Source organism: Salmo trutta, chromosome 16, assembly GCF_901001165.1.
Source record: "Salmo trutta chromosome 16, fSalTru1.1, whole genome shotgun sequence".
NCBI classification, from domain to species: Eukaryota; Metazoa; Chordata; class Actinopteri; order Salmoniformes; family Salmonidae; genus Salmo; species Salmo trutta.
Genome location: NC_042972.1, coordinates 58,689,633 through 58,712,999, shown reverse-complemented (window position 1 = coordinate 58,712,999; position 23,367 = coordinate 58,689,633). Strand labels below are relative to the sequence as shown.

General features: G+C 42.9%; 1 protein-coding gene across 10 annotated transcripts in view; it reads right to left on the bottom strand.

The window, feature by feature from the left end:
• The window catches only part of LOC115151114 (chromodomain-helicase-DNA-binding protein 6), a 98,284-nt gene that overhangs the window by 41,829 nt on the left and 33,088 nt on the right, over window positions 1–23,367 (bottom strand). For all 10 annotated transcript variants that reach the window (XR_003867216.1, XM_029695113.1, XM_029695112.1 and 7 more), the window contains 8 exons: window positions 20,864–21,013; window positions 11,926–11,991; window positions 11,768–11,826; window positions 10,539–10,656; window positions 10,154–10,240; window positions 9,861–9,995; window positions 9,469–9,590; window positions 3,676–3,919 (listed from right to left, as the gene is read on the bottom strand). Coding sequence is in view for 9 of the 10 variants with exons in the window: in XM_029695113.1 (XP_029550973.1) it covers window positions 3,676–3,919; window positions 9,469–9,590; window positions 9,861–9,995; window positions 10,154–10,240; window positions 10,539–10,656; window positions 11,768–11,826; window positions 11,926–11,991; window positions 20,864–21,013 (981 nt within the window). In the remaining variant the exon portion in view is untranslated. The remainder of the gene's footprint in view (window positions 1–3,675; window positions 3,920–9,468; window positions 9,591–9,860; window positions 9,996–10,153; window positions 10,241–10,538; window positions 10,657–11,767; window positions 11,827–11,925; window positions 11,992–20,863; window positions 21,014–23,367) is intronic.

The following is a 23,367-nucleotide window of genomic DNA, read 5'->3' as shown; positions in this document are numbered from 1 at the left end:
TCACAGACAAGCTGAAATGGTCCACCCACACAGACAGTGTGGTGAAGAAGGCGCAACAGCGCCTCTTCAACCTCAGGAGGCTGAAGAAATTTGGCTTGTCACCCAAAACCCTGACAAACTTTTACAGATGCACAGTCAAGAGAATCCTGTCAGGCCTGATACGGCAACTGCACCGCCCTCAACCGCAAGGCTCTCCAGAGGGTGGTGCGGTCTGCACAACGCATCACCGGGGGCAAACTACCTGCCCTCCATGACACCTAGAGATTGAGAAACAGCTTCTATCTCAAGGCCATAATCACTAACTCAGAGAGGCTGCTGCCTACATTGAGACCCACATCACTGGACACTTTAATAAATGGATCACTAGTCACTTTAAACAATGCCACTTTAATAATGTTTACATATCTTACATTACTCATATCACATGTATATCCTGTATTTTACACCATCTACTGCACCTTGCCTAGTCCTTGTTTGGGAACACACACACATACACCAAAGCACGCAACAGGCGGACCAATACAAGGGTTGAAAAATTGGTGGCCATCAGGGCAAATTTGAGCCTGACAATGAGCCATCCTCAACGAGGTTGGAAAGTGACAGTGAAGATGAGGCCTCAGTCTGATGTTCAAGAGATGGACATTGAGGAGGTCCAGGGAGAAGACATGGAAGCCTGAGAGAAAGACAACCTAAGCCTTAGTTACAGATGTATGTTGAAAACATTTTTGGGAGATGTGATGGATCATTGGGGATCATTCAATATACCCTTTTGTTGTTCAGTGAAATCATCCCATGAAAAGAGTCAACTCATTTAAAGTTCAATTCATAACTAAATAGTTTATTTTATTTCTATTGGAAGGATTTAATAATTTGCAATTATGTCTACTTATGATAAGGTAAAAGGTTTGTCTCCATGTGATATGGTAAATATATCAAATGCAAAAATCATGTACATTTAAATGGTATTAATATTAATTGCATATATTCCCGTTAATTCTCATATATTCCACCTCTGAATAATCCCCAAAATGTGCAACCTTACAATTCATGTCGACAATCTACTAGAAAATAATTTTCAATCCTTGTCATATGAAGAGAAATTATAGATCAAACGTGTTCGTCGGCCATTGGAAATGAACATTACACAACAAGACGAATGAGTGGTATGGAAGGAATCAGTTACTAACTGCGAGAGTTGCAAAGCAATCAATATTTGACTTCTCCTGACAGCTATTTGGTAGAGAGGGTGTGTGGTCCAAGTCTGGGTTTAAACCCCTAGTCGATGTCCGCGGCCCCACGGGAATCTACTTAGCATAATAAAAGAATCCCCATCAAAATCAGTCAGTTTAAGCTAGAGATATGTATTTGCTTGCATTGGATGCTTCTCAATCTACCGCATCAGCCAATGCCGCACTTGTGCATCTGCGGTGAAAGGTGGCAGAGCTAGGAGCGGTGTTTGTCAGACCATGAGACATCCCGAAAATCGGTCTTCTCACAAACTTCTTTAGTGTCTGAACATTGGTCCACAAACCAAAGATGAGACTCTCATAAACAAGATGGTGTTCTCCATTTTGTGCTACGACCCCCACAAGCGTCTTGGGACTCGTCTGAAGTCAGTACAGCCGATCTGTAGCGTCCGAACAGTTTGGGCTATACAGTAATATGACACCTCTGCGGAAAGGTAAGTCTTGCACGAACAAGTTGGTTGTTTTGCTCTAGGATGCCCACAAGCCTGAAGGTCCCCATACCAGTTTAAGAAATGAACGGAAGTACAGCGCATTCAGAAAGTATTCAGACCCCTCGACTTTTCCCACATTTTGTTTAGAGCGTTAGAGCGGTGGACTAGTAACCGTAAGGTTGCAAGATCGAATATCCGAGCTGACAAAGTAAAAATCTGTCATTCTGCCCGAACAAGGAAGTTAACCCACTGTTCCTAGGCTGTCATTGCAAATAAGAATTTGTTCTTAACTGACTTGCCTAGTTAAAAGGTAAAATAGAAATTACATTATAAAATGGATTAAATCAATTTTTCCCCCCTCAATCTACACAAAATACCCCATAACGACGAAGTGAAAACAGATTTTATTGCATAAATACTCCGACCCTTTGCTATGAGACTCAAAACTGAGCTCAGGTGCCTCCTGTTTCCATTGATCATCCTTGAGATGTTTCTACAACTTGGAGTCCCACCTGTGGTAAATTCAATTGATTGGACAAGATTTGGAAAAAAGGCACACACCTGTCTATATAAGGTCCCACAGCTTGACAGTGCATGTCAGAGCAAAAACCGAGCCATGACGTCGAAGGAATCGTCCGTAGAACACCGAGACAGGATTGTGTCGAGGCACAGATCTGAGGAAGGGTACCAAGAAAATGTCTGCGGCATTCAAGGTCCCCAAGAACATAGTTCTAGCCAAACTGAGCAATCAGAGGAGGGCATTGGTCAGGGAGGTGACGAAGAACCCTATGGTCACTGACAGAGCTCCAGAGTTCCTCTGTGGAGATGGGAGATCCTTCCAGAACGACAACCATCTCTGCAGCACTCCACCTATCAGGCCATTAGAGTGGCCAGACTGAAGCCACTCCTCAGTAAAAGGCACATGACAGCCCGCTTGGAGTTTGCCATGAGAAACAAGACTCTTTGGCCTGATGCCAAGCGTCATGTCTGGATTAAACCTGGCACCATCCCTACGGTGAAGCATGGTAGTGGCAGCATCATGCTGTGGGGATGTTTTTCGGCGGCGGGGACTGGGAGACTAGTCAGGATCGAGGGAAAGATCAATGGAGCAAAGTACAGAGATCCTTGATGAAAACCTGCTCCAGAGCGCCAAGGACCTCAGACTGGGGCGAAGGTTCACCTTCCAACAGGACAATGACCCTGCTTCTGGACAAATCTCTGAATGTCCTTGAGTGGCCCAGCCAAAGCCTGGACTTGAACCCAATCGAACATCTCTTGAGAGACCTGAAAATAGCTGTGCAGAGACGCTCCCCATCCAACCTGACAGAGCTTGAGAGGATCTGCAGAAAAGTATGGGATAAACTCCCCAAATACAGGTGTGCCAAGCTTGTAGCATCATACCCAAGACTCGAGGCTGTAATCGCAGCCAAAGGTGCTTCAACAAAGTACTGAGTAAAGGGTCTGAATACTTATGTAAATGTGATATATGTTTATTTGTAAAACATTTGCATGTTTTATTTTTTGTCATTGTGGGGTATTGTGTGTAGAACTGATGAGGGGAAAAAAATAAAAAAAATGGTCCATTCTAGAATAAGGCTGTAACGTAACAAAATTTGCAAAAAGTCAAGGGGTATGAATACTTTCCAAAGGCACTGTACATCCAGCAGACAAGCAATGGCTCACCCTTTTGTCTTCTGAAGATTCATACATACACAGCTTCTGTTCGACTCATAGGAAAAAAAACACACATTACATCTGCATATCTTGTGTAGATTCAAACACACGTACACAGTGGTGCAATTTCATACATACACATTCAATGGCTCACCTCAGGAACCTTTGCATTTTAGTATGCATGCATACACTGCATCTGCTCAGCATAGTCTCACATCCACACATACCCTCACACATGCACCCACCATTGTCTCACCTGCTGGGCCTTGTGCTACATCTCGCAGCTGCCTACTGTTTCACACACACAGACCATGTTGGCTCACCTGCTGGTCCTTGTGGTACATCTCATACTGGTGGATCATCTGGCGGCTGATCTGGCTGCCGTGGTAGACAATGACGTTGATCTCAGTCCAGGTGCGGAACTCCCTCTCCCAGTTGGTGATGGTGGAAAGGGGGGCGATGATGAGGAAGGGTCCCCGCAGGCCCATGGAAAACATCTCAAAGAGGAAGGTGATGGACTGGATGGTCTTCCCCAGGCCCATCTCGTCAGCCAGGATGCAGTTCTTCCTGTATAGGAAGAGTCGGGAAAACATGGTGATGTCAAACACACAAAAATATTTTCATCAAAGAAAACAAAAAGGAGGTGAGGGGTGACAATCAGTGGCCTGCTGAGGGAGAGCAGAGCTAATCCCCGAACCTAGAACCAAATCTCATGTGTGCCTGCCAGCCAACTCGGTTTGATTTTGGGGGGCTGAGGTTTTCAAATCTGTACTGAACAGAAGTAACAAATAAGTACCAACTGTCATGAAGCCTCTGCCAAAGCCAGTCCCCAGCACCTTCCCAAGAAGCCCACCTGTTTACAATCCAGGCTGCACAGATTGACAACATGTCATGGAGGTATCTGATGTTTTGGATGCAAATATTTCACAGGTTAGCAGTGCAAAGTTAATCCACCACCTCACCAGAAGATATCATCCCCCCCCCCCCATCTCAAATTTGACAGATTCAATTTTAATAGTATTATAATGTAAGAGTTCTAAACTTCAACATTCAAAAAAGTATTTTACACACATGTCCATTACAAACTATGCAAGAATCAGAATGCATAATTTGTCACCAGTACTTGAAATTGTGTAAATAAAACAGTAAATACATTATGCTCCATACATACGGTATGCTACAACAGAAACGACAACACGATATACAGAAAATAAGGCACTTTGATTGGAACTCACACATGTCCAATGTTATTATTTGTAAGGAAAACAGCAATCAAGGCAATGCAGGTGCCAACCAGAAAATGTGCCAGGGGGAAAAAAGTTTGTGCTAGACCGTGCAAATATCTGCATACTTGATCTGGGGTAACAATGGGGAGGTGCTTGGGCTCTCATTGAAGAGGGAAGTTTGTCTGGTCCAGTAAAGCCTCAAACAAATTATCCGCAAACAGTGAAATTGGCTACATGTGAATTAATGAGGCGGAACACACAAGTTGAAATATAGTCTAGAGATAATTAGCAGGTAGCGTGTGTCTTGGTTTGAGGGCAGCGCATGTTAACTGTCCTGTTGCGTAACAATCACATTTTGGAACAGTGAGTGTATTCTGATATCATGCGCATAAAACAATAACTCAGACTGGGGCAACTGTTAGAGCTATTTGGAACTCACACGTGAAAAGGTTAGTAAGCACAATGCAGTGAGTAAAAGCCAAATTGGATTTGTACCAAAAACATTGCACGATCGATCATATTTACACCCTACATAGCCTGATAGATAAAGAACTCCACAAAAATATACGCTTTCTTTATCGACTTCCAAAAAGCATTTGATTCTATTTGGCATAGAAGACTGTTCTACAAATTTATTTAAAGTGGTTTAGGGGGTAAAACATATGACATAATTGAATCAAAGTGTACTGGCAATACGTGCAGCATCAAAATTGGCAAGAAAATGACAGAATTCTTTAACCAGGGTCGGGGCCTTCGACAGGGTTGAGTACCACGCTCCTCAATATTTACATCAAAGAATTGGCCACTATTCTAGAAAAATCCTCAGCCCCTGTGTTTGCCTCCACAATTCAGAGGTTAAATGCCTGCTCTTTGCAGATAACCTGTGCCTGCTGTCAGCCACAGCACATGGCCTATAGCAGAGCCTGGACCTGCTAGAGCAGTACTGCCAGACCTGGACCTTGGCAGTAAAATATTGATTTTCCAGAGAAGATCCAGATCTCAGGGAATTAGACCAAAGATCTCAATTGCTACAAATATATAAAGTATTGCACACACTACAATTACTTCGGTTTAAAAATAAACTCAACTGGACGCCTAAATGAGGTGAATGATACACCATTAAAAATGAATTAAAATTTGGCTAAAACAAATTGAATGTGTCAATGAACCAATTGCACGTTATGGCAGTGAGTTGTGGGGTTCACTTGCAAAACAAGATTTCACATGATGGAGTATGCATGCAGAGTTCTATAAGATTGTCCTACATGTCCAGAGGAAATTTAGACCAATATCCACTAGTAATAAAAAATGCAAAAAATACAGTGATCCACTCTCATATCATTACCAAGCCCTGCAATGCAAGATCTGAGCAAAGACAAGAGTCCACTCATCCAGCTGGTCCTGGGGCTGAGTTCACAAACCTGTTCAACGAACACACTGAAGCCTCAGGACCAGAAAAGCCAATCAATCAAAATATACCAAAATACAACAAAGTCAAAACAAAACTACATTACCTATTGGGAAACACAACCACAAAGAAAATTGCAGTGCTATCTGGCCCCAAATTCACAGTCCACCATGGCAAACTATTTGACCATAGTGACTGATCAAAACCTTAGAAATACGTATTTCAGGGCCAGTACAGTACCTCACACATCAAATTTTGTTAGTCACACGCGACGAATACAACAGACCTTACAGTGAAATGCTTACTTACGAGCCCCTAACCAACAATGCAGTTAAAAAAATATATGGATAAGAAGAGATAAAAGTAACATGTAATTAAAGAGCAGCAGTAAAATAACAATAGCGAGACTATATACTGGGGGGGTATCGGTACAGAGTCGATGTGTGGCGGCACCGGTTAGTTGAGGTAGTATGTACATGTAGGTAGAGTTATTAAAGTGACTATGCATAGATTGCAACAGAGAGTAGCAGTGGTGTAAAAAGGGGGGGGGGGGCAATGCAAATAGTCTGGGCAGCCATTTGACTAGATGTTCAGGAGTCTTTTGGCTTGGGGATAGAAGCCGTTTAGAAGCCTTTTGCACCTAGACTTGGCGCACCGGTACAGCTTGCCGTGTGGTAGGAGAGAGGACAGTCTATGACTAGGGTGGCTGGAGTCTGACAATTTTTAGGGCCTACCTCTGACACCACCTGGTATAGAGGTCCTGGATGGCAGGAAGCTTGGCTCCAGTGATGTACTGGGCCGTTCGCACTACCCTCTGTAGTGTCTTGCGGTCGGAGGCCGAGCAGTTGCTATACCAGGCAGTGGTGCAACCAGTCATAATGCTCTCGATGGTGCAGCTGTAGAACCTTTTGAGGATCTGAGGACCCATGCCAAATCCTGAGGGGGAATAGGTTTGGTTGTGCCCTATTCACAACTGTCTTGGTGTGCTTGGACCATGTTAATTTGTTGGTGATGTGGACACCAAGGAACTTGAAGCTCTCAACCTGCTCCACTGGAGCCCCGTCGATGACAATGGGGGCGGGCTCGGTCCTCTTTTTCCTGTAGTCCACAATCATCTCCTTTGTCTTGATCACGTTGAGGGAGAGGTTGTTGTCCTGGCACCACACGACCAGGTCTCTGACCTCCCTATAGGCGGTCTCGTCGTTGATCAGGCCTACCACTGTTGTGTCATCTGCAAACGTAACGATGGTGTTGGAGTCGTGCATGGCCGTGCAGTCATGAGTGAACAGGGAGTACAGGAGGGGACTGAGCACACATCCCTGAGGGGCCCGTGTTGAGGATCAGCGTGGCGGATGTGTTGTTATCTACCCTTACCACCTGGGGGAGGCCCGTCAGGAAGTCAGTCAGTTGCAGAGGGAGGTGTTTAGTCCCAGGGTCCTTAGCTTATTGATGAGCTTTGAGGGCACTATGGTGTTAAACGCTGAGCTGTAGTCAATTAATAGCATTCCCACATGTGTTCCTTTTGTCCAGGTGAGAAAGGGCAGTGTGGAGTGCAATAGAGATTGCATCATATTTTATCATATTACTCCAGTGCTAGCCTCCCTACACTGGCTTCCTGTTAAGGCAAGGGCTGATTTCAAGGTTTTACTGCTAACCTACAAAGCATTACATGGGCTTGCTCCTACCTATCTTTCCGATTTGGTCCTGCCGTACATACCTACACGTACGCTACGGTCACAAGACACAGGCCTCCTAATTGTCCCTAGAATTTCTAAGCAAACGGCTGGAGGTAGGGCTTTCTCCTATAGAGCTCCATTTTTATGGAATAGTCTGCCTACCCATGTGAGAGACGCAGACTCAGTCTCAACCTTTAAGTCTTTACTGAAGACTTCTCTCTTCAGTAGGTCCTATGATTAAGTGTAGTCTGGCCCAGGAGTGTGAAGGTGAACGGAAAGGCTGGAGCAACGAACCGCCCTTGCTGTCTCTGCCTTGCCGGTTCCCCTCTTTCCACTGGGATTCTCTGCCTCTAACCCTATTACAGGGGCTGAGTCACTGACTTACTGGTGTTCTTCCATGCCGTCCATGGGAGGAGTGCGTCACTTGAGTGGGTTGAGTCACTGACGTGGTCTTCCTGTCTGGGTTGGCGCCCCCCCCTTGGGTTGTGCCATGGCGGAGATTTTTGTGGGCTATACTCGGCCTTGTCTTCGGACGGTAAGTTGGTGGTTGTAGACATCCCTCTAGTGGTGTGGGGGCTGTGCTTTGGCAAAGTGGGTGGGGTTATATCCTGCCTGTTTGGCCCTGTCCGGGGGTATCATCGGATGGGGCCACAGTGTCTTCTGATCCCTCCTGTCTCAGCCTCCAGTATTTATGCTGCAGTAGTTTATGTGCCGGGGGGCTAGGGTCAGTCTGTTTCATCTGGAGTATTCTCGTCTTATCCGGTGTCCTGTGTGAATTTAAATATGCTCTCTCTAATTCTCTCTTTCTTTCTTTCTCTCGGAGGACCTGAGCCCTAGGACCATGCCTCGGGACTACCTGGCATGATGACTCCTTGCTGTCCCCAGTCCACCTGGCCATGCTGCTGCTCCGGTTTCAACTGTTCTGCCTGCGGCTACGGAACCCTGACCTGTTCACCGGACGTGCTTGTTGCACCCTCGACAACTACAATGATTATTATTATTTGACCATGCTGGTCATTTATGAACATTTTAACATCTTGACCATGTTCTGTTATAATATCCACCCGGCACAGCCAGAAGAGGACTGGCCACCCCTCATAGCCTGGTTCCTCTCTAGGTTTCTTCCTAGGTTTTTGGCCTTTCTAGGGAGTTTTTCCTAGGGAGTTTTTCCTAGCCACCGTGCCTCTTTCACATGCATTGCTTGCTGTTTGGGGTTTTAGGCTGGGTTTCTGTACAGCACTTTGAGATTTCAGCTGATATACGAAGGGCTATATAAATAAATTTGATTTGATTTGATCTGTGGATCTGTTGTGGACAAATTGGAGTGGGTCTAGGGTTTCTGGGATGATGGTGTTGTGAGCCATGACCAACCTTTCAAAGCACTTCATGGCTAGATGTGAGTGCTACGGTTCGGTAGTCATTTAAGCAGGTTACCTTAGTGTTCTTGGGCACAGGCACTATGGTGGTTTGCTTAAAACATGTTGGTATTACAGACTCGGACAGGGAGAGGTTGAAAATGTCAGTGAAGACACTTGCCAGTTGGTCAGCGCATGCTCGCAGTACATGTCCTGGGAATCCGTCTGGCCCTGCGGCCTTGTGAATGTTGACCTGTTTAAAGGTCTTAATCACATTGGCTGCGAAGAGCGTGATCACAGTCTTTCAGAACAGCTGGTGTGCTCATGTTTGTTTCAGATTGTTTATCTACAAGAAGTGTTTAGTGGTGGATTACTACCTGAGCAGTAAGTCTACTATTCGTGGGGGGGACTATGTATAGATTTGGGGGAGGAGGAGTGGCAGGTTTCCTACCTGTTGTACCAGTTGAAGAGCAGCCAGTTCATGCCCTCCAGCTGGTACTCTCTCAGCTGGTTCCCGTTTCGATAGTCTTTGGATTTGTCCAGCTTCTGCCACTTGTCTGGCTGAGGTCTTTCCTACTCAGAGTGCACACGCACGCACACACACACACACACACACAGATTGGCAATCTCAAATAACAGCATCACACACACATTGAGGTCGACTGGACTGCGCACGTCCACAAATGCACAGAATACCTGACCAACTCTCATAATCACACACAGAAGCTACTCTTCAAAAACAGAACACCCAATTCAGACACATTGCTGATTGTTAATTTCATCTTTAAACAAAGGAACAAATGTTGTAAATTACAGGGGAAGGAGTTACTCTTTCCCACTCACCACAAATTTGAATTCAGGGATTCTCTTGATCTCCTCAAACTCCCGAATCTTCACCGGGTCCACATCTTCCTGAAGCTCCCATGTAGCCTCCTCATAGGACAGGGAGCACCACTTCACCAGGTAGTGTGTCACTTCCTGTAAAACACACACACATGCACGCACGCACAGCGAGACATAGTGACAGTCAATGAGTCAGACACACAGAATTAGCCAGTGAGTCAGTCAGATGCACGTGGGTCCGAACATACAAACGCCCCTCACTGGTGGTGAGCAACTGGCTTTCCCCGTCTCACCTCTCCTGTCTCTGTGTCTGTAGTGATGGCCACCTCCAGAACTCTATCCACTTCTATGTAGTCAGGGTTAAAGAGGTCTTCATTCGGCTACATGGAGTAGACAATCAATATCATCCTTTTCATGTGATATGTATCTTTTTTTATGTCATATGAAAATGTATTGAATGGCTACACTGGGACAGTTTTTTTTATTTGTATTGGTGTACATTTGTACTTCGCAGAAAACGAAATATATGTTTGATGCTAAATACAGATGTACACCACTACAAATAAAATCCACTGTTGCAGCTTAGCCATACAGTACATTTTCATGACATAAAAACAAATAATTTTTATATTCATAATATCATGAAATTATGTCAGAAGAACGTAAGAGTAGCCTCACCTCAACGAATATGTGCTTCATTTGGGCATGCTTAGTCCTGAAGCGCTTGATTTTTTGCTGGATGCGAGGGTCCTTCTCCAACTCCTCCAATGTCGCCCATTTACAATGCAGGTAGGAGCTGTGAGCAAAATTGGTAGGACGGTTCAATTAAAATAGTCAAGGGTACACTGACCTTCCACTTTATTGAAATGAGAGTAATTAGGCAAAAGGGTGCAAAAGCAGTTTGGGGACACCTACTCATTCAAGGGTTTTTCTTTATTTTTAATATTTTGTACATTGTAGATTAAAAGTGTAGACATCACAACTATGAAATAATACACATGGAATCATGTAGTAACCAAAAAAAGTGTTAAACAAGATTTTTCAAAAGTAGCCACACTTTGCCTTGATGACAGCTTTGCACACTCTTGACATTCTCTCAATCAGCTTCATGAGGTAGTCACCTGGAATGCATTTCAATTAACAGGTGTGCCTTGTTACAAGTTAATTTGTGGAATTTCTTTCCTTATTAATGCGTTTGAACGTCATTTGTGTTGTGACAAGGTAGGGATGGTATACAGAAGATAGCCCTATTTGGTAAAATATCAAGTCCATATCTTCACTATTATTCTACAATGTAGAAAATAGTAAAAATCAAGAAAAACCCTGGAGTAGGTGTCCAAATTTTTGACTGTACTGTATACATTTCCTGAGCTTTCTTATATCTCTCAGATATACAGTATGACAGACACTTCAAAACATACTTCCTTTAGATTTTTTTTACTATCCGTTTTCCCATGTATGAATGCAATCTTCAATGCGTTTATATGGGCTAATTGCAGTAAGGCCAAATTCAATGTTTCATCAAATAATTTGTAGGTCTTTTTTTTATACCTACATGGGTCCTACATTTCAAAATCAAATAGAAAAATTATCCACGGAATGACTATCTTAAAACAATCCATATGTTAGCTTAGTAGACCCCCCTGTCCACAGTATAGACTCTTAGGGGTTAAAAAGCAATCCCACAGTATAAAAACATCAAGTGGCGGATTTAAGAACATAGAAATACATTGAACATAGCTAAACATGAGAAAATGCTCATTTTGAAGGGTGCAGCTATGAAAACCTTGAGCGCTCTAACATGTGTCATACACCAAAAAAAACAGACCGTCTGTTGACAGATCATCTTTTATCAAAGACACCAATGTTACTGGGGTCTTCCACCTAGCTACTGTAAGCACACTTACAAATTTCTGTACTTGACATAGAACTCCTCCGACTCCTCAGTTGTATCCTCGGGGGACGCCTCAAAAGAAGAGGACAAAAAAACCCATCAAATAATCTAATCCATGCACACCTTGTTGCTAGTGTCTGTGTGTGTGTGTGTTTATGTCAGGCGGCATACCTCTTTCTTCACAGTTCGAACCGACAGGATTTTCTCAATAATGTTTGCCTCATCTTCAGGGGGCTCCTGCGGCAGGGGGGAGAGGGGCACAAGGTAAAAAAACTCACACAAGGTAAAAAAAAAAATAGTGTGCTTGGGCTTACTGAGGGGGACACTGAACCAGCAAGCAAAGACATCAGGATGCATTACAGCTTTGATTTTACTCAACAAGTCAAAAACATTTCCTCCTTTATACTGATGAAGGACATAGAAAGATGGATAGATAAACTCAGCAAAAAAAGAAACGTCCTCTCACCTGGGTTGATTTTCAGCAAACTTAACATGTGTAAATATTTGTATTAACATAACAAGATTCAACAACTGAGACAAACTGAACAAGTTCCACAGACATGTGATTAACAGAAATGGAATAATGTGTCCCTGAACAAAAAGGGGGGGGGGGGCAAAATCAAAAGTAACAGTCAATGCAGCTGGTGGCCACACCAGATACTAAGTACTGCAGTGCATCTCCTCCTCAGTTGTTGTTGCCATCTTGTACCTGTCCCGCAGGTGTGATGTTCGGATGTACCGATCCTGTGCAGGTGTTACACGTGGTCTGCCAATGCGAGGACGATCAACTGTCCGTCCTCTCGCCCTGTAGTGCTGTCTTAGGCGTCTCACAGTACGGACATTGCAATTTATTGCCCTGGCCACATCTGCAGTCCTCATGTCTCCTTGCAGCATGCCTAAAGCACATTCACGCAGATGAGCAGGGACCTGGGCATCTTCTTCTGGTGTTTTTCAGAGTCAGTAGAAAGGCCTCTTTAGTGTCCTAAGTTTTCATAACTGTGACCTTAATTGCCTACCGTCTGGAAGCTGTTAGTGTCTTAACGACCGTTCCACAGGTGCATGTTCATGAATTGTTTATGGGTAACAGTGTTTAAACCCTTCACAATGAAGATCTGTGAAGTTACATGGATTTTTACGAAAGATCTTTGAAAGACAGGGTCCTGAAAAAAGGGACGTTTCTTGTTTTGCTGAGTTTATATACACACAAATATATATATATTTTATACGGGAGGCAGGCAAATACTTTTCACTGAGCAGTGTAAAGGCAGATTGACAAGGGTGAGACAATTAATTGTAATTTATCTTAATGTTCTTTTGTTGTTTGCAGGTACACTATCCTTCTGACCCTATGCAGCCAGGTCAAATCTACTTTTTAACTTCTCGCAAGTTTGGCTTATTTGGTGTCTGCTGTGAAGGAATACCACAAGTCAACTACTTGATTGATGAAGGTCTGTCATCCAGCAAAGGCAGCAGCGCAGTCAACTACATGCGCCATTTCTTCAGCAAATATGGAGTTGGGGAAACACGTGTGGACCTTAATTGTGATAACGGCAGTGGCCAAAACAAGAACAAGTTTGCACTCTGGTATTGTGCCTGGTGGACCATGCACAAGCTCCACCACAGTCTGGACCTTCCCATTCTGATCACAGACCACACCAAGTTTGCCCCCGACTGGTGCTTCGGCCTCATCAAGCAGTAACAGCACTTCAGGTGAATATCATTTTAATTGCATTGTATGAGGTTAGTCTTCTTATCTAAACGTGGGAGGTGAATTGATTTTGTGCAAGGTTGTAATGTCTTCAATATTTGTGTTGTTATTTCCTGTTTTACAGTTTCAATGCTCTGGAGCCTGGTGTTGTCGCCAAGGAGCGTTCAGACTCAGTCAGGACCAGGTTTCAGCTGCTGCGCAACGCTGACATCCCTCCTCCCATAGATGGTCTGCCTGTACAAGCGCCACCCGGACTGGACACAGCTAAACAAACTCATATTTTTGAGAAGATCAGGGAGTTTTGCACCAAAGAGGCTATGGACTTCACATGCCCTGCACCAAAATCAAGGGCAGCACAGAAACAGGCTCTCCGAACACAAATTCACTTGTTCAAGCGTGGTTCGGACTGACCAGTCATCAGCACTCCATGCACTGCCTCTATGCAGAAATGATTCTCTCTTAACAAACACACACCCCATACATTGCTGCTACTATTTTTTTTATTTTATTTATCCTGCTGCTCAGCCACTTCACCCCTGATTGTTTTTATTTATTTTACCTTTATTTAACCAGGTAGGCCAGTTGAGAACAAGTTCTCATTTACAACTGCGACCTGGCCAAGATAAAGCAAAGCAGTTCGACACATACATATGGAATAAACAAACATACAATATAATATATACTGTATTATTGACTGTATGTATATAACTACAACGTCTTTCACTATCGTTATTGATACTGTACATACTGTATATTTTATTTATATTGACACCACATCTGATATTGCTACTATGCAAGTAACCATTTGTCTGTACTGTTTACACCTTCTGTAGAGACCCAATCACTTAGCAAGACTTAGGTTGGAGTCATTAAAAATCGTTTTTCAACCACTCCACACATTTCTTGTTAACAAACTATATGTATTGGCAAGTCAGGATATCTACTTTGTGCATGACAAGTAATTTTTCCAACAATTGTTTACAGATAATTTCACTTAAAATTCACTGTATCACAATTCCAGTGGGTCAGAAGTTTACATACACTAAGTTGATTGTGTCTTTAAACAGCTTGGAAAATTCCAGAAAATGATGTCATGGCTTTAAAAGCTTCTGATAGGCTAATTGACATAATTTGAGTCAATTGGAGGTGTACCTGTGGAAGTATTTGAAGGACTACCTTCAAACTCAGTGCCTCTTTGCTTGACATCATGGGAAATCAAAAGAAATCAACCAAGACCTCAGAAATAAATTGTAGACCTCCACAAGTCTGGCTCATCCTTGGGAGCAATTTCCAAACGCCTGAAGGTACCACATTCATCTGTACAAAGAATAGTAACCAAGTACAAACATTATGAGACCAAGCAGTCATCATACTGCTCAGGAAGGAGACGCGTTCTGTCTCCTTGAGATGAACGTACTTTGGTGCGAAAAGTGCAAATCAATCCCAGAACAACAGCAAAGGACCTTGTGAAGATGCTGGAGGAAACAGGTACAAAAGTATCTATATACACAGTAAAACGAGTCCTATATCAACAAAACCTGAAAAGGCCGCTCAGCAAGGAAAAAGCCACTGCTCCAAAACCACAATAAAAAAAGCCAGACTACGGTTTGCAGCTGCACATGGGGACCAAGATCGTACTTTTTGGAGAAATGTCCTCTGGTCTGATAAAACAAAAATAGAACTGTTTGGCCATAATGACCATCATTATGTTTGGAGGAAAAAGGGGGAGGCTTGCAAGCCAAAGAACACCATCCCAACCGTGAAGCACGGGGGTGGCAGCATCATGTTGTGGGGATGCTTTGCTGCAGGAGGGACTGGTGCACTTCACAAAATACATGGCATCATGAGGAAGGACAATTATGTGGATATATTGAAGCAACATCTCAACACATCAGTCAGGAAGTTAAAGCTTGGTCACAAATGGGTCTTCCAAATGGACAATGACCCCAAGCATACTTCCAAAGTTGTGGCAAAATGGCTTAAGGACAACAAAGTCAAGGTATTGGAATGGCCATCACAAAGCCCTGACCTCAATCCTACAGAAAATTTGTGGGCAGAACTGAAAAAGCGTGTGTGAGCAAGGACGCCTACAGACCTGACTCAGTTACACCAGCTCTGTAAGGAGGAATGGGCCAAAATTCACCCAACTTTTTGTGGGGAGCTTGTGGAAGGCTACCCGAAACGTTTGACCCAAGTTAAACAATTTAAAGGCAATGCTACCAAATACTAATTGAGTGTATGTAAACATCTAACCCACTGGGAATGTGATGAAAGAAATAAAAGATTAAATAAATCACTCTGCTATTATTCTGAAATTTCACATTCTTAAAATAAAGTGGTGATCCTAACTGACCTAAAACAGGGAATTTTTACTGGGATTAAATGTCCGGAATTGTTAAAAACTGAGTTGAAATGTTATTTTTGGCTAAGGTGTATGTAGACAACCGAATACAACTGCATATAAAATTAATATTGATCTGTGTGGTCGTAACATGATTTTGTGACATACTACAGACTCACTAAACCCAAATGCTTCGTTTGTAAATTATGTCAGTGTTGGAGTGTGCCCCTGGCTATCCATCAAAAAAAAAAAAAAATGGGGCCGTCTGTTTTAAGGAATTTGAAATGATTTATACTTTTGATACTCAAGTACAATTCCATTTACTTAAGTATTTTTAAAACAAAATACTTTTACTCAAGTAGTATTATACTGGGTGACTTTTACCTTAATAGAAAATGACTTAAGTATCTTTACATTTGGACATTTTCCCTACTCTAGGCTACTACTTTTACCACTTTTAGTCTTAATCTTCCCTACACTTCTCACTGTTAGCACATGACTTCACATTTGAATCCTTAAAGAGATGGGTTGGGCTGGCTTAAGAGGGAGTGAACAATGCTGAATGAGTGTAGACAAATATAGAGCTCTCCAATACAGTGAGGGAAAAAAAGTATTTGATCCCCTGCTGATTTTGTACGTTTGCCCACTGACAAAGAAATTATCAGTCTATAATTTTAATGGTAGGTTTATTTGAACAGTGAGACAGAATAACAACAACAAAAAATCCAGAAAAACGCATGTCAAAAATGTTACAAATTGATTTGCATTTTAATGAGGGAAATAAGTATTTGACCCCCTCTGCAAAACATGACTTAGTACTTGGTGGCAAAACCCTTGTTGGCAATCACAGAGGTCAGACGTTTCTTGTAGTTGGTCACCAGGTTTGCACACATCTCAGGAGGGATTTTGTCCCACTCCTCTTTGCAGATCTTCTCCAAGTCATTAAGGTTTCGAGGCTGACGTTTGGCAACTCGAACCTTCAGCTCCCTCCACAGATGTTCTACGGGATTAAGGTCTGGAGACTGGCTAGGCCACTCCAGGACCTTAATGTGCTTCTTCTTGAGCCACTCCTTTGTTGCCTTGGCCGTGTGTTTTCGGTCATTGTCATGCTGGAATACCCATCCACGACCCATTTTCTATGACCTGGCTGAGGGAAGGAGGTTCTCACCCAAGATTTGACGGTACATGGCCCCGTCCATCGTCCCTTTGATGCGGTGAAGTTGTCCTGTCCCCTTAGCAGAAAAACACCCACAAAGCATAATGTTTCCACCTCCATGTTTGACGGTGGGCATGGTGTTCTTGGGGTCATAGGCAGCATTCCTCCTCCTCCAAACACGGCGAGTTGAGTTGATGCCAAAGAGCTCCATTTTGGTCTCATCTGACCACAACACTTTCACCCAGTTGTCCTCTAAATCATTCAGATGTTCATTGGCAAACTTCAGACGGGCATGTATATGTGCTTTCTTGAGCAGGGGGACCTTGCGGGCGCTGCAGGATTTCAGTCCTTCACGGCGTAGTGTGTTTTCTTGGTGACTATGGTCCCAGCTGCCTTGAGATCATTGACAAGATCGTCTTGTGTAGTTCTGGGCTGATTCCTCACCGTTCTCATGATCATGTATTCTGAAAAATGAGGGAGTAAGACCAGTCTGAATGAGTGGACCCTGCAGTGTCAGAGGTTTTTCATGCGCACGACCGAGAGCATGCCTTTCTTGTTTTCCTTTTATATTGACAAAGCTTTTGTCCGGTTGAAATGTTATTGATTATTATGACTAAAAACAACCCTAGGATTGATTATAAACATCGTTTGACATGTTTCTACGAACTTTACTGATACTTTTCGGATTTTTCGTTTGTCTGTTGTGACTGCCTTTAAGCCTGTGGATTACTGAACAAAAGGTTTTTGGATATAAAAAGAGGGAATTTATCGAACATTTATTGAGTAAATGGGAGTCTTGTGAGTGCAACCATATGAAGTTCAAAGGTAAGTGATTCATTTTATCACTATTTCTGACTTGTGTAACTCCTCTACTTGGCTGGTAACTGTTTGTAATGATTTGTCTACTGGGCACTGTTCTCAGATAATCGCATGGTATGCTTTTGCCGTAAAGCCTTTTTGAAAGCTGACACCGTAGTTGGATTAACAAGAAGTTCATCTTTAAACCGATGTATAACACTTGTATGTTTCTTAAATTTTTATAATGAGTATTTCTATTTTTGAATTTGGCGCTCTGCAATTTCACTGGATGTTGGCCAGGTGGGACGGTAGTGTCCCACACCCCCTAGAGAGGTTAAAGGGAACCGGTGTTTACAAATAAAAAAAGGATAGTTATTTTATTAATTAACAAAAAGTTACAACACCCAATTCCCCTTTATGAAAAAGTAATTGCCCCCTTACACTCAACTCGTTGTGCCTCCTTGAGCTGCAATGACTGCAACCAAATGCTTCCTGTAGTTGTTGATCAGTCTCTCACATCACCATTGAGGAATTTTTTCCCCCTCTTGCATGCAGAAACGCTTTAACTCAGCAAAATGTGTTTTCAAGCATGAACTGCTCGTTTCAATTCCATTACAAAACTACAAATGTATTTAATTTTAACCACTTTCATGTAGACTCGATTTTGTGTTTTGGATCATTTTCTTGCTGCATGACCCAGCTGCACTTCAGCTCACTGACAGATGGCCAGACATTCACCTGTAGAATTTCAATATTTTTTTCCCTCATTAATCTATACACAATACTCCATAATGACGAAGTTTTTAGCTATTGTAAATGTATTAAAAAAAAACACATACGTATTCAGATGCTTTACTCAGTACATTGTTGAAGAACCTTTGGCAGGGATTACAGCATTGAGTCTTCTTGGGTATGACGCTACAAGCTTGGCACACCTGTATTTGGGGAGTTTCTCCCATTTTTCTCTCCAGATCCTCTCAAGCTCTGTCAGGTTGGATGAGGAGCGTTGCTGCACAGTTATTTTCAGGTCTTTTGGCAAACTCAAAACGGGCTGTCCTGCCTTTTACTGAGGAGTGGCTTCCGTCTAGCCACTCTACCATAAAGGCCTGATTGGTGGAGTGCTGCAGAGATGGTAGTCCTTCTGGAAGGTTCTTCATCTCCAGAGGAACTCTGGAGCGCAGAGTGACCATCGGGGTTTTGGTCTCCTCCCTGATCAAGGCCCTTCTCCCCCGATTGCTCTGTTTGGCCAGGTGGCCAGCTCTAGGAAGAGTATTGGTGGTTCCAAGCTTCTTTCATTTAAGAATGATGGAGGTCAATGTGTTTTTGGGGACCTTCAACGCTGCAGAAATGTTTTGGTACCTTTCCCCAGATCTGTGCCTCGACAATCTTGTCGTCTCAGAGCTCTTTGTGCAATTCCTTCGACCTCATGGCCTGATTTTTTTCAACTGTGGAACATTATAGACAGGTGTGTGCCTTTTCCAACTCATGTCCAGTCAATTGAATTTACCACAGGTGGACTCCAATCAAGTTGTAGAAACATCAAGAATGATCAATGGAAACAGGATGCACCTGAGCTCAATTTCGAGTCTGAATACTTATGTAAATAAGGTATTTATTTTATTAAATACATTTGCAAAAAAATCGAGACCTATTTGCTTTGATATTATGGGGCATTGTGTGTAGACTGATGAGGAAAATGTTTTATTTAATCCATTTTAGATTAAGGCTGTAATGTAACAAAATGTGGAAAAAGCCAAGGGGTCTGAATACTTTCCGAATGCACTGTAGGAAGAGGAATATTAGAAAGTGTAGAGAATCAACATGGTAGCGCGATCAAAAGGATAATAAGATGTGTTTTTGGCTTAAAAAAATTATACTAGAGGGTAAAAAAAAATACGTTGAAGTGATCACTTATTCTAACGTAAGAATTACTTGGTGTTTAATGTCCTGTAATGTAATCTTAATTGAAAGCACGGCCTTTAAAAAGCTTCCAGAGTGGCGCAGCGGTCTAGGGCACTGCATCGCAGTGTTGCAGCGTCACTACAGCCTGGGGTACTATCCCAGTCCCATAGGGTGCTGCACAATTCTCCCAGCGCCGTCCAGGTTAGGGGAGGGTTTACTTGGCTCCACACGCTCTAACAACTCCTTGTGGCGGGCCGGGCGCATGCGAGCTCACGTCGGTTGTCAGTTGAACGGTGCTTCTTCCGACACAGTGCAGCTGGTTTCTGGGTTAAGCTAGCAGGTGTTAAGAAGCACGGTTTGGCGGGACATGGGGGTAAAAATAAAAAAATAATAATAACAGCTGACTGATTTAGTCATTATATAAACATTCTTGATAGTAGTGGAAATTAACAATTGTCGACCTTGGCTTAGCCATCAGGCTATTACATACTTTGCCAATGCAATGTACCCGGTCCAAAACTGGTGAGGACAACTTCTTGCCCCAGGACCTCTGAAAATTGTAGACATGAATTTAACGACATTAGATCGGTCTTCAATATTTATGAACTGTAAATATTTGAACAGCGAGAAATTTGGAGACTTGTCTATGGTGTTGGTGAGGAACTTGTTTTTGTTCCCAAGCAATGGTGTACCATTCCTCCAGTGCAACAATTCTGTCATTGTAGCCCGACAGATGCTGTTCACCATTCATGATCCGTTGGCCATGGCCGTCGATGGTCTTGCGAACGCCATCTAGAGTAGCTGATATCAGGACCAAAGCAGTGTCTATTGTCCCTTTGAGTTCTGAGACCATCATGATGTGTAGTTTGTCCAAGTCGGCAGGTAGGCCTGGTGCGGGGTTGTCAGCCATCTTAGTCATCTCCGCCAAAGGTGGCGCCATCTTAGTCATTGCCAGCAGAGAGTTTTCGTTCAGACTGTCTTTGGGACGCAGTTTGTGAGCCATTTGAGTAAGAAGTTGCGTTCGACGTTAGAAAAAGTAAATACTACTAGTAGTGAAAGTACAGAAGCTACCTCACGTTATTCCCACATGTTAACCCGGCCTCTACATAAAACCCGGAACCCTCCAAATAAAACATTCTACTATCGCAGAGCTATTAGTATGAATATTCAGACATGGCCAAAGATAAAAGAACGAGATGGTTACCTCAGCCTGCCAGGTGAGAGTGGCAGCGTTGAGGGCAGGGATACGGCCTGTCCCCAGCACGGCAATAGTCTCCCCGTCGTCATCCACCACCTTGAAGTCCAGGTCCTCATTGTACTTCCTGCGCTTCACCTGTCGCCCCGAGCGACGCTTCTATGAGAGAGAGTTTACACTAAGTGCCTTCATGTCAAGCATTAGCTACTGCACATAAGAGTACCAGTCAACACCTACTCATTCAAGGGTTTTTCTTTATTTTCTACATTGTAGAATAACAGTGAAGAAATAAAAACTATGAAATAACACATATGGAACCATGCAGTAACCAAAAAAAATGTGGTTTTCCTTCCTGTGGTGGTCCTCATGAGAGCCAGTTTCATCATAGCGCTCAATGGTTTTTCTTTGAGTTTTTCTTTGAGCCAATCAGTTGTGTGGTGACAAGGTAGGGTTGGTATACAGAATATAGCCCTATTTGGTAAAATACCAAGTCTATATTATGGCAAGAACAGCTCAACTAAGCAAAGAAAAATGACAGTCCATCATTACTTTAAGACATGAAAGTCACTTAGTGTGGAAAAGTTCAAGAACTTCGAAAGTTTCTTTAAGTGCAGTCGCAAAAACCCATCAAGCGCTATGATTAAATTGGCTTTCATGAGGACAACCACAGGAAAGGAAGACCCAGCGTTACCTCTGCTGCAGAAGATAAGTTCATTAGAGTTCCCAGCCTCAGAAATTGCAGCCCAAATAAATGCTACAAAGATCAAGTAACAGACATCAACATCAACTGTTCAGAGGAGACTGCGTGAATCAGGCCTTCATGGTCAAATTGTTGTAAAGAAACCACTACTAATGGACACAAACAAGAAGAGACTTGCTTGGTCCAAGAAACACGAGCAACAGACATTAAACTGGTGGAAATTGTCTTTTGGTCTGATGAGTCCAAATGTGAGATTTTTGGTTCCAACCGCCATGTCTTTGTGAGACGCAGAGTAGGTGAACAGATGGTCTCCGCATGTGTGGTACTTACACAGCATAGCTACCACGATATGCCATCCACTTAACCAGCATGGCTACTGTAACAGTTTAGCTTCCGTCTCTCTCCTCGCCCCTACCTGGGCTCGAACCAGGGACCCTCTGCACACATCGATGACAGCCACCCTCGAAGCATCGTTACCCATCGCTCCACAAAAGCCGCGGCCCTTGCTGAGCAAGGGGAACAACTACTTCAAGGTCTCAGAGTGAGTGACGTCACCGATTGAAACGCTATTAGCTAGCTAGCCATTTTTACATCAGTTACACTACTGCAGCAATACACCGTCGCATCTGGTTTGCGCTTAGTGGGACTATCATTTGTTTTTCAACAGGACAATGACCCAACTCACCTCCAGGCAGTGTAAGAGCTATTTGACCAGGAAGGAGAGTGATGGAGTGCTGCATCAAATGACTTGGCCTCCACAATCACCCGATCTCAACCCAATTGAGATGGTTTTGGATGAGTTGGACTGCAGAGTGAAGAAAAAGAAGCCAACAAATGCTCAGCATATGTGGGAACTCCTTCAAGACTTATGGAAAATCATTCCAGGTGAAGCTGGTTGAGAGAATGCCATGAGTGTGCAAAAGCTGTCATCAAGGCAAAGGGTGGCTACTTTTAAGAAAACATAGATGTTTAACACTTTTTTGGTTATTACATGATTCCATGTGTGTTAGTTCATAGTTGATGTCTTCACTATTATTCTACAATGCAGAAAATAGTAAAAATAAAATAAAAACCCTTGAATGAGCAGGTGTCCAAACTTTTGACTGGTACTGCGCACACAAACATGCATTTTTGTTAACCAAATTGGCAGAACTGGAGTAATAATGAACGGCAACAAATAGGGTTTCACCAGCGTCACCGCTGAACCCCTGATTAGTGGGGTCAAAATCGTGATTTCCTGTTTTGTAATGGTGTTTCCACACTAGGAGCTTGAACCAACACTGGAATTGTGAAAATTATAAACATTGCTTCTTTTTTTGTTCTTTGCCTGGAATTTCATATTTTTCAGGTGAGACAGTATTTGGCCCAGAGCATGACATCAGAATCTGATTATTCTGACCAATAACCAGTCATTTTTCTTGCATATGTATCCTATATGTTTTTTTTTACCTTTATTTAACGAGGCAACAAATTCTTATTTTCAATGACGGCCTAAGAACAGTGGTTCAGGGGCAGAACAGCAGATTTTTACCTTGTCAGCTCGGGGATTCGATCTTGCAACCTTTCAGTTACTAGTCCAACGCTCTAACCACTAGGCTACCTGCCACCCCCACTTTGAGAGGGAGAATGTATTTTTTTACAAAACATTGTACAAATTGAAACAACATGCAGAATTGTGAGTACAATTTACATATAAATACAGAAAATGGCAATAGTAACTAAACTAAAATACAATAAACAAAAATAGGCAAAAAATATATATTTGTCAACAAACCATGGGCTGGGACGGCTAATACTTTGATATGCTAGAGTC